General features: G+C 40.3%; 1 protein-coding gene across 6 annotated transcripts in view; it reads left to right on the top strand.

Annotated features, from left to right (window-relative positions):
- loxl3b (lysyl oxidase-like 3b) overlaps positions 1 to 12663 on the top strand; it is a 147557-nt gene that overhangs the window by 15513 nt on the left and 119381 nt on the right. For all 6 annotated transcript variants that reach the window (XM_028801540.2, XM_028801539.2, XM_028801538.2 and 3 more), the window contains exon 2: positions 9573 to 9906. In XM_028801540.2, the coding sequence (XP_028657373.1) occupies positions 9597 to 9906 (310 nt within the window). In that variant the 5' untranslated portion in view covers positions 9573 to 9596. The remainder of the gene's footprint in view (positions 1 to 9572; positions 9907 to 12663) is intronic.

Below are 12663 nucleotides of genomic sequence, written 5' to 3'. Positions count from 1 at the left end.
CATATGTTTTCATCATCCATAGCAACAGAATAGTTAATAACTAATGTCAATCTATCCTGCATTACAATGATGATGATTTTATCAAATATCATCTAGTCATCTAATATTTAGCAGATATGTACTGTTAGTGTACAAATACTGGAACCGTGCTTATCATGCAGCCACAGTTTTTCATCCACTCTCATACTGTTGCTAACATTCCTTAGCAACCAGGAATGTGCATCTGAAATTCCACTGACTCTGCCATTCAGTGCCAAGACAGGAAATGAATTCACGGTATTGGCAAAATCTCTTAGATGTGGCTGGAAAGTGGAATTCCTAGTACTTTTAAATAAGGATGTTCTGATATTCCCTGCTAAAATGTTAATTTAAGTTTTAAAAAGATAATTCTTACTGAAAGTGAATAACTTAAAACCTGAAAATGTAAACATTAATAAAAAGAAATGGATCAATTTATCTTTGGTTTACTAAAATAAAGGATTCCCTAAAATATATATGATAAATTAAGAGGATTGCTATAAAATTGCAGATGTTATGCTTTTATTAGGTACTATAAAAAGGACAGTAGCTTGGAAGAAGGTAAAAATTGTTTAGTATGTGAAACATTCAGACATTTCAGTAATCGAAAAAAAAATCTACCAAAAACAAATACATGAGTATAAAGGTGCAAGATATTCAATGTGTAACCAAAACCTATTGCAGACTTAGCCTTTATTTTAAACCATACAGTACACAAAACATTTGCATAATACAGAAAACCTTTTATAAGCAATCTCCAATTAATATCCCAGATTTATACAGCTTTTTAAACAATACTGAAAATTATTAGCTGTCAACTTGTTAAATGCTTTTACATTATAACTGATAATAGATGTATGATCAAATACCATGTAGCGAAGTCCAGTGAGTATGAACAGAATATTGCCATGGTGTAGAAACTACTCTCCATTTCCTAGCACCACAGGGGTAACATTGTTTTTTCCCTTAATCAAATCAGAACTTAACAATAAAATATCAGAAGTAATTTCTGACCATTTTATGAAAAATAAATAAATAAAAAATAATGACTCGGAATATCAAAAACAATATCAATATTGTTTTTATATTTGACCAGCTTGCATTTTGTATAAGTTCCATGAGGCAGAATGGAGTTTCATTTCCAAGAAAAGTATTAACATGTATTCTATGTTTATACATCTCCTTATTGTATGATCTCTGCACTACAAACTAAATAAATAATACTGTTAAAATTAATAAGAAGAGAGATTGTGCCAGAAGCCTGAAGAATACACTAATGCTTAGTGTAATGTACTGTATATTCAATTGAAAGGAAAAATCATTTAAAAAAAAGACTTGAAAACCTTGTTCACCAGGAAATGCTTTTTAGGTGCATTCACATAAAAAGTAAAACTCACTTAATGTTGTCATCTTGTCTGACCTGTCTGTCCTTGTGAAACAATTCGCTTCCCCGGGAACGATTTTGTTCAGATTTGGTACGCTTGTTCTTTAAGGGAATTTGCTGGAGAAGTTCAATTTTTGTTAAGATATCTTGAATAGAGCATGTTATACAAATTGTCTGTCTTAAAACAGAGAAACATTCTGTGCGACCCCAATCACTGATTAATTTACTTTTTTAAATTTATCTTGACAGAAGTTATTTCAGCTTCCATGTTTTCGTTTTTTACATGTCTGATAGCCACTCACCCCTCCTCGAACTGCCACCTTACCGTGGTGGAGGGGTTTGCGTGTCCCAGTGATCCTAGGAGCTCTGTTGTCCGGGGCTTTATGCCCCTGGTAGGGCCACCCAAGGCAAACTGGTCCTAGGTGAGGGATGAGACAAAGAGCGGTTATACAAACCTCCTATGACGAATAAAAAATTTGGACGGCGTTTTCCCTCGCCCGGACGCGGGTCACCGGGGCCCCCCCTCTGGAGCCAGGGCCTGGAGGTGGGGCTCGATGGCGAGCGCCTGGTGGCCGGGCTTGCACCCATGGGGCTCGGCCGGGCACAGCCCGAAGAGGCAACGTGGGTCCCCCTTCCCATGGCTCACCACCTATGGGAGGGGCCAAAGAGGTCGGGTGCAGTATGAGTTGGGTGGTGGCCGAAGGCGAGGATCTTGGTGGTCCAATCCTGAAGGGGAAGGAGCCTGAGCTTGTGCGTGAGATTGAGAGGTTCCGTCTAGATATAGTCGGGCTCACCTCGACGCACGGCTTGGACTCTGGAACCAATCTCCTTGAGAGGGGCTGACTCTGTACCACTCTGGAGTTGCCCCCGGTGAGAGACGCCGAGCGGGGGTAGGTATACTTATTGCCCCCCCGACTTGGAGCCTGTTCATTGGGGTTTACCCCGGTGGACGAGAGGGTAGCCTCGCTCCGCCTTCGGGTGGGGGGAACAGGTCCTAACTGTTGTTTGTGCGTATGCGCCGAACAGCAGTTCGGAGTACCCACCCTTTTGGAGTCCCTGGAGGGTGTGCTAGAGGGCATACCATCTGGGGACTCCCTCGTACTGCTGGGAGACTTCAATGCTCACGTGGGCAATGACAGTGAGACCTGGAAGGGCATGATTGGGAGGAATGGCCCCCCCGATCTGAACCCGAGTGGTGTTTTGTTATTGGACTTCTGTGCTCGTCACGGATTGTCCATAACGAACACCATGTTCAAGCATAGGGGTGTTCATATGTGCACTTGGCACCAGGACACCCTAGGCCTCACTTCGATGATCGACTTTGTGGTCGTGTCGTCGGACTTGCGGCCACATGTCTTGGACACTCGGGTGAAGAGAGGGGCGGAGCTGTCAACTGATCACCACCTGGTGGTGAGTTGGCTTCGATGGTGGGGGAGGATGCTGGTCAGGCCTGGTAGGCCCAAACATGTTGTGAGGGTCTGCTGGGAACGTCTGGCAGAGCCCCCTGTCAGAAGTAGCTTCAACTCCCACCTCCGGAAAAACTTTGACCATGTCCCGAGGGAGGTGGGGGACATTGAGTCCGAATGGGCCATGTTCCGTGCCTCTATTGTTGAGGCGGCTGACCGGAGCTGTGGCCGTAAGGTGGTCGGTGCCTGTCGTGGCGGCAATCCCTGAACCCGTTGGTGGACACCAGCGGTGAGGGATGCCGTCAAGCTGAAGAAGGAGTCCTACCGGTCCCTTTTGTCCTGTGGGACTCTGGAGGCAGCTGATAGGTACCGGCAGGCCAAGCAGAATGCGGCTTCGGTGGTTGCTGAGGCAAAAACTCGGGCATGGGAGGAGTTTGGGGAGGCCATGGAGAACGACTTTCAGATGGCTTCGAGGAGATTCTGGTCCACTCTCCGGCGTCTCAGGAGGGGGAAGCAGTGCAGTGTCAACACTGTATATGGTGGAGATGGTGCGCTGCTGACCTCGACTCGGGACGTTGTGGGTCGGTGGGGGGAGTACTTCGAAGACCTCCTCAATCCCAATAACATGCCTTCCAATGAGGAAGCAGAGCCTGGGGACTCGGAGGTGGGCTCCCCCATCTCTGGGACTGAGGTCACCGAGGTGGTCAAAAAACTCCTTGGTGGCAGGGCCCCGGGGGTGGATGAGATACGCCCGGAGTTCCTCAAGGCTCTGGATGTTGTAGGGCTGTCTTGGTTGACACGTCTCTACAACATCGCATGGACATCAGGGACAGTGTCTCTGGATTGGCAGACCGGGGTGGTGGACCCCCTCTTTAAGAAGGGGGACCGGAGGGTGTGTTCCAACTACAGAGGGATCACACTCCTCAGCCTCCCTGGAAAAGTCTATTCGGGGGTTCTGGAGAGGAGGGTCCGTCAGATAGTCGAACCTCGGATTCAGGAGGAACAGTGTGGTTTTCGTCCTGGTCGCGGAACAGTGGACCAGCTCTACACCCTTAGCAGAGTCCTGGAGGGTGCATGGGAGTTCGCCCAACCAGTCTACATGTGTTTTGTGGACTTGGAAAAGGCGTTCGACCGTGTTCCTCGGGGAATCCTGTGGGGGGTGCTCCGGGAGTATGGAGTACCGGACCCCCTGACAAGGGCGGTTCGGTCCCTGTACAAACCGGTGTCAGAGCTTGGTCCGCATTGCCGGCAGTAAGTCGAACCCGTTTTCCAGTGAGAGTTGGACTCCGCCAGGGCTGCCCTTTGTCACCGATTATTTCATAACTTTTATGGACAAAATTTCTAGGCACAGCCAGGGTGTTGAGGGGGTCCGGTTTGGTGGACTCAGGATTGGGTCACTGCTTTTTGCAGATGATGTTGTCCTGTTCGCTTCATCAGGCCGTGATCTTCAGCTCTCTCTGGATCGGTTCGCAGCTAGCTGAGTGTGAAGCGGCTGGGATGGGAATCAGCACCTCCAAATCCGAGACCATGGTCCTCAGCCTGAAAAGGGTGGAGTGGCCTCTCAGGGTTGGGAGCGAGATCCTGCCTCAAGTGGAGGAGTTCAAGTATCTTGGGGTCTTGTTCACGAGTGAGGGAAGAATGGAGCGTGAGATCGACAGGCGGATCGGTGTGGCGTCCGCAGTGATGCGGGCTCTGCATTGGTCTGTCGTGGTGAAAAAGGAGCTGAGCCATAAGGCAAAGCTCTCAATTTACCGATCGATCTATGTTCCTACCCTCACCTATGGTCATGAGCTATGGGTTGTGACCGAAAGAACGAGATCGCGAATACAAGCGGCTGAAATGAGTTTCCTCTGCAGGGTGTCTGGGCTCTCCCTTAAAGATAGGGTGAGAAGCTCAGTCATCCGGGAGGGGCTCAGAGTAGAGCCGCTGCTCCTCCTCATCGAGAGGAGTCAGATGAGGTGGCTCGGGCATCTGATTAGGATGCTTCCTGGACGCCTCCCTGGTGAGGTGTTCCGGGCACGTCCAACCAGGAGGAGGCCCCGGGGAAGACCCAGGAGACGCTGGAGGGACTATGTCTCCCGGCTGGCCTGGGAACGCCTTGGGATTCTCCCGGAAGAGCTAGAAGAAGTGGCCAGGGAGAGGGAAGTCTGGGCATCTCTGCTCAAGCTGCTACCCCCGCGATCCGACCTCGGATAAGCGGAAGAGAATGGATGGATGGATGGATGGATAGCCACTCAAGATTGCAAAGCAGAAACTGAAAAGGCTTAGTATACCACCAGCACATCTGTCATTGACTTAAGTAGCAAAAATTACTTCTCCAATATTTAAAAGTTCTGTCAGGTTCCAGTCCACTGCTTAAGGTCAAGGTAAGGTGAAGTTCATTGTTATGTGCAAAGTGCAATGACATTGTTTCTTGTATCTCCTCAGAGCAGTTGACAAAATACAATAAAACAAAAGATAAATAAAATTATAACAAGTGTGTGTATGTATATACATATATATAAGCACACTACACTCCACTATACTCATATAATAACACAATAATCCAATACAATAATCAATCCTCCACTCCCAGACGCATTGCCACCCTTCCACCCAGCTCAGCTCAATGCTCTGGTATTTCACTGTCCTTTTTATAGTCCTTGACCCGGAAGCGTTTCACCCTCTCTGTCCATGTGACCTGGAACACTTACAGGTCAGATAAAAAAAATCCTTCTTTTTCTTTACCCAGGAAGCACATCGTTCCCTTTGTCCATGTGACTCTGACGTACTTCCTGGGCGTAAGGCAAATAGTCTCTGTGCCAACCTGCAGCGTCCTCTAGCGGGCCCCAAGGTATCCAACAGGGCAGAGAATAAAAACTACATTGTCCAGTATTCCCTGCTGGGATTTGGGGCACCTCCATGCTGCAGGAAGGGCTCCACCTGGCAGCCTGGGGGTGTTGGCCGGGATGACATGCCGGCCATATCCCACAATATATATATATACATCATTAGTTTAAGCAAATATTAGACTGACATTTATTGCAATAAGAAAGGTTTTCTGAGCCTGTGTGCCACCAATTTGACAATGGTGCATTTAGCAATATGACAATGGTGCATTTAGCATTTAATGCATAGTTAGTAAAAGATACTGTCTATCTTGTGTCTTTACTGTTTTTTTTTTCATACCACAAATAGCTGTAGGGCTAATGTGGTTGCTATTCTTTTTTTCTGCCACTGTCTACAGTATATGAAAACACATTTTAATCTTAGCTTAGCAAAGGCTTAACACATTTTTAAGATTTACGGCTTTAAAAATGATGTGAAAATCAATTAACACAAACTGTTAATCTAAGATCAACTGTGCCATAGTTCATCATTTTGCCAGTTCTCGACTGGTTATTATTTTTAAAGATTTTTGCTTGGCACTGCTAGTATTGCTGATTTTTACTTACATATTTAGGTACTGTGGACTCTACATGTGAATGACAATGTGCATGTTTTCCTAATATTGATTTATAATAGTCATACGTCATTTTGTAGCTTTGTTCATTGTTAAATGGGATAATACTTTGAGTTTCATAGGTGTTACCTGTATGAGGTTAATATTCTTTTAGGGAAAATAGAGTTGAGTTTTGAGACAAACCGTAAGGAAAATAAAAAATATTTCTTGCCTTTTAATATAATTTGAGCATTATATTGTTCATTTGCAGTACACAGAATATTTGTCAATTTACCTAATTTCTTTTGTTTTTATTCAACATCTACTTTCTTGTTCAACCTCTGCACATTTTACACTAAACAAATTATATTGTCTTTAATTCTTTAAGTACCTCTTTTCAATTCAAGGGCCTCTTCTATCATAAAAAACTGCTTTAAATCATCTTTACTAATTTCACAGGAAACGACCACAGCCTGTGTGCACATTGTGATCTGCTCAGTATAGCAACTATGGTGGAGTAAGTTATAGTTGACTTGGACTTGGAAACCATTACCCATCTGGCTAACAGAGACTATTTTTTAACATCTTGATATTATGAGAAGAGGAAGAAGTCTAAAGCTGATTCAGAAAAACAATTTTAAATTACTATCCAGTTGCTAGAGAGGACCTGTAATCCTTGTTGACTAGTAAAATAATAAAGTTAATAGAATAGTAGAAAAGTTTGTTTTCAATTGAAATAGTTACTTTAGCTAGTGTTCCAATTCATAATCCTGTTTTTGCTTAATCCAACTTTCTCTTATCCTAAACATCTTGTACTGTACATTTTATTTTGATTGCCATAAAAAGCACTGCTTAAAAGTTGATTTTTCCAAAAAAAAAATACACTTTTCTGCTGTTCATTTCACCTTGTTTGCTTCAACATATACAGTATTTTAATGCTTATGCTTATGTAAAGAAAGCAAATGTATTCCACAGAAACTTTTTAATTCAGGTTTTTAAATGAGAAGAAGGGTTTATAAATCCTCTTCACTTTCCTTGACTAGGTTCTTGTTCCGATATTGGTTGCCTTGAGAACTAATCTGGCTTGGCTAATTTAAGAAAATCAATGGTGGCGTTGTAATTTGTCTGTATATGGAATGTCTGACGAGATGCGGACAATATCACCTCACATAGCTGCCTGTTTGACAGCTGCTTTGCTGAGTGAATTACACCTTTAATGCAGCAACAGTCAGGGTTTTATACCTTCGTGGCTAATGGCTCTAATCAATTTTCTTTTTCCAGAATACATTTTATGCAGATTGGCACTCTAGTATAGGAGGTAGCGCTTCTGCTTTACAGCTCTGGAGATCTGGGTTTGATTTCTGGCCATGTCAAAATTATTGTGGGGTTTTCACATTCTCTCCATGTGTGTATGTTTGTTTGTTTGTTTGTTTTTTTTTAATATCCTGTTTTCATCCAACAAATTAAGTATAGGTAGTTTTTTTATGGAGTGAATGTTGTGAACTGTTTACCTTGTTTTTAAAATCAATAAATACTTTCTCCTTCAGTTTAGATGTTTAGTAAATCTTTTAACACCTTGTGTGTTAACTTCTTGAAAACCAATTATATGGACCATTTGTTAGACTTCATCTGTAAATTCTTGAATCTCATTTTTGGTTCTCTGGCTACATCTGCTCACACTTTGTGCCAGGCACTATTTAAGCATTCTTGGTTAATTTCTTTCCAGGAATCTTTGATGTCCTCAATTGGGCTTTTAATTGTATAATTCTTCCAGAAATTTTAATTGATATTTGTTCTTTGTTTTCAAATTTTATTAATTTGTTTAATGTATTTCAAATGTACTAAGCTTTGAACACTGCTATAACTCCCTGATCCATTGGTTAGATTAGGGAGGTTGTGTTCGGTGTAAAAAATACAAAAAATGGGTAAGCAAGGTTTTAATGAGCCAAGATCTGAAGGATGACCAGGCACATTGTCAAATAAAAAAAGAGCTTTTACCTTTAAGTTGTTTGTTTTACAATAATGTTTCACAACTGGGCAAAAATAGATTACAAATGAATGAACAAACAACTCTTTTGTTACCCACACTTTTCGATTAGATTTCCATATGATGTAAAGATCAGTTTTCGAAAGCCCCTTAAGTGCTGGAGTGATACACTAGCATTGGTTTCAGTCTGAAATCTCATCACCTGAAAACACTTCCAAAACAAACCACTTTCTTTGATATGAAACACTAAACTCAGCAGATAAACTCACTGTTCAATAATTTTGAGTAATTTTGAAGGAAATTATGTTGCCTCTTGGACATTTGTATTTGTGGCTTCTCCTGTTAATGTAACAGTTGTGAATTCTGGCACAGTTTTTCAATTTTTTGAACCAACCTCAAGATGCCACAGTTTTCTGTAATTTCTTCGGTTTCTTATGATTTCAAATGATTATTTTTTTTTGCTGAATTATCACCTGAGATAGAGGCATATGTTCTTGCAACATATCAATCCAAAGACTTCATATTTTCTCCATATTTTCTATTACAGTTCTGCAAGTGTGAGTTAGTTTTGATGCAGACACATCAGCGCAATTTTGCACAGAATTTTTCATTTTTTCTAATTGATTTAATTCCATAGATGCTGATATATACTGTATGTATATATATATATGTGTTTGTTTACTTTTACTTACCAAGTTGGCTCCATGTGTGCATATGCATATATAGCATGCACACACACACATACTGTATATACTGTATACATACTGTGTGTATCAGCATCTATAGAGTTAAATTTTAATAAATACATTTTATAGAAATTATAATTTTATACTTAATAACATACTACAATTTGTTTAGTTTTCCTGATGGAAATGTAAGGATAAAATCTAATCATTCACAGATAAATTGGCGGATCAAGTGAGTCACCATCCTTCTGTTTTATTTGCTACATTGAGAAAGCATTTGTTTAGTTGCTTCATTTGTAGTATGAAGCAGATGAAAAGCACAATTACAGGGTATGCCGGGTGCTAAAATTGCACATAAAATATTACACATGGTATACATAGCTGTCTTTCTATTTGTATTTAAACATGTGGCACATTTGAAAATGAGCAAATCCAAATAAAACTTTAGTCTCATCTTTGAATGTGGGAATTCATGTGGTATATAAATGACTAATGCTCCATCCTTGATTGGTTACTGCCTTGTGCCCAAAGCTGATGGAAAAGTCTTCACTTCCTAGTTTATAATGAAAATATTAGGTTATATAATTAATGAAAGGATAACAATTTTGTATCAGCATGACATCTTATTTATTTTTACATTTATAACAACATTTTTGTACTTAATTTACAGGTGCATTAAAATCTTTAGGACGTGATGAAGACTGAGCTGCTGTACAAGCAATGGGAGATTCTGGGTTTGCTGTTAAGCCTCCTATCAGCTATGGGACTGTCACAGCACACAACTCCAAGTCCACAACAACAGCAAAGGGGAAAAATCAGATTCCGCCTGGCTGGATATCCTCGCAAGCACAATGAAGGGAGAATTGAGGTCTTCTATAATGATGAGTGGGGAACCATTTGTGATGATGACTTCTCAATGGAGAATGCTTTTGTCCTCTGTCGACATCTTGGATTTGTTTCTGCAACTGGATGGGCACACAGTGCCAAATATGGCAAAGGAACAGGTACAAAAAGAGCCAAATATTAAAATAAATTTGATTTTTAAAATGAATTCCATTTAACAATTGCAAACAGATATAAGTATGTGGGATGGGGTGGATTTACATTTCTATGGATAGAAACCATTCAGGTACATCAGTTCATAGAAGGTTAGGCAATATAACTCATACCAATAAATATCTAAAAGTGATATTTAACTACAGTGCATATTTTTATTAAAATAGCTTTCTGAGGAATGCTTTATATAATACTGTCTTCTTTTTCATATTTTGTTGTTATTCAGAAAGCACAATGACTCCATATGTATCAGTGACTGTACCTGACAGGACTATTGTCCCCAGAGATGTTCATGTAAGGATAAGGATAATTGGCAATTATAAACTAACACAGATCTGTAGTGTGTGTGTGTGTGTGTGTGTGTGTGTGTGTGTGTGTGTGAGAGAGAGAGAGAGAGAGAGAGAGAAAGAGAGATCTCTGCTTTGGATCTGCATCTTGTCCAGATTTAATTCCACTGTGGTGAAGGAATGCTAAATATTCAGGTTTTGGCTCTTTGTGACTCAGTAACAGAGAAAATGGCTTTGACAAATTCATCACAAGAAAGTTATAACAGATTAATACACAGGTTAGTGCTTAAAGAATTGACAATCTCAATGCAGGATGTTTTGACAAATTCATCACAGGGAACATATAATAGATTAATACAAATGTTAGTGCTAAAAGAAATTGACCATCTCAATGCAGGATGTTTACCTTAATGACAATCTCATTACATTATAATTCATGAACACACAGAAAAGACCTTTTAGAATGCAGTCTTTACATATTCTTTCCAAAGCAAAATATAGTGTTGCATCTGGAGTTTCTGCATCTGCATATAGTAATTCTGATATGAACTCTAGACATAATCTAACTTGAGACTGAAATGCTGAAGGGCAATTCACATTAAATACTTTATATAACATTTTTCATCGAAGTTATTTTGAGAAATTCTTCAGAAACATGAATTGTAGCTGTTAGATATTTTGATTGTACAGCTCAACTCATGTTCTAACTTTTAAAAATATAATGTATTCTAATTTTAAATATAAGAAACACTAACTATGTTATGATGTTTATAAGAGTAAGAATGTGTTACAGTGTTCCCCAACCACTAGCATTAGAGTTTATGGCTTAACCATTTGGAATTTAAAGCAAACATATTAGGTGAAAGTTCAAGGAAATACGTGTGAAGCATTATGTTCAAGTGTTTCACAGTTTGCTGCAAGCATGACATCTGGATGCCAACTCTGTCTTTAAGGTTTCCAGGGAACCATGGCAAGAGAAGTTTCTTCTATGGGAGCTGTTGTTTACACCATACTTAAAGTTTGGTATTTTTCAAGTGAAAGTTATTTCTTTGCAATCATGGTATATACAGTATTAATTTGCCTCAAAAAACTGTGTTCTAAAGTAAAGTGTTTTTACAAACTTTTAATTACTTTGTTCTTGCAGCATACAAAACGCTGTATGGAACCCCATATACATACATGATAAAAAAGCGTGAAAACTTACCAAATGCATCTATTTTTAAAGCTAAAAATGTTTTCGAGTATTGTCCCGTGTCAAGATTGCAAAATATATTGTAAAACAGAGTGTCCAAGTTGTTTTAAAAATAAAAAGGAAAAAACTATTGTGAGATTCAGCCATTGTAAAAGGAGACCAGCTGCATTCATCTTACACCATGGTATCCTTGCTCTCTGTGCTCTGTAGATAGCTAGATGGTAGGCTGGATTGATAAAACATGCATGTGTTTCAGTGAGAGAGAGTGTTGAGCTTGTGTATCAGGAAATGAAGTGACAAAAACAGATTAGACATTATTGGCATACATTCAGTGCTTGAATGGAAGGAAGCCAGTGTGGTGCCCCACATCAAACCCTACATTTCATCCATAAATACATATACAGTATCCATCCATCTTCTTAACGTGCTTATCCAGGGCTGGGTTGCAGTCCAGCTGGAGCTTATCCCAGCAAGTATCAGGTTGCAAGATTGGAACAATCCTCAGAAAGGGCACCTGTCCAATCCAGTGCGAATGCACACAATCACTATCAGGCCAGTTTAGCAATACCAGTTCACCTAAGTTTAATCAGGTTGAAGTTTAGTATGTTCAGTGTAGATGTTTTATCATAGGCAGAGTGGGCTGTCATCTCACAGCGGCAGGTACCACATATAACCTGCATGCATTTACAGATTGATTGGCATCAGGGTCAATGATGTTACTCACTCAAAAGCATTGTGCTCAGTTCCTCTATTACTTACAGTATATAATAAGGAAGAATGACTCATCATGCATTAAATAAAATAATGCATTTCTGGCACTTCAGTCTTCCCCAGAGTGCACTCTGCCTTTTTCTGAGGGTTTTTTCTTTATGGATCATGTGTGTGCAAGACACAGCAAAAGTGTCTTTCCTCTCTAAAAACCTATGGATTAAATTTACAATGTGTTATAAATAGTTCAGTTCACATGTATTATTATGTGTGTAAAGTACAATGTATGTGTTGTATTCATTACACATCCACTCATTGTACATCTCGATGCTTGGGTTTTGTAAAATAACCACACAGATTGTAAATATGGGTTAGGGATTGTGTTGTCATAACTTTCATGGCTGCTGCAAGCACACAAATGAGCACATACCTCAAGAAAATTAAAACAATATGTTGTGATAAAATGATTATTTTTAGTTTCCATCTCTTATCACAAGGATGCCTCATAAACAAGGAAG

This window comes from Erpetoichthys calabaricus, chromosome 5 (assembly GCF_900747795.2).
Source record: "Erpetoichthys calabaricus chromosome 5, fErpCal1.3, whole genome shotgun sequence".
NCBI lineage: Eukaryota > Metazoa > Chordata > Cladistia > Polypteriformes > Polypteridae > Erpetoichthys > Erpetoichthys calabaricus.
This window is presented reverse-complemented; position numbering and strand designations above follow the sequence as displayed.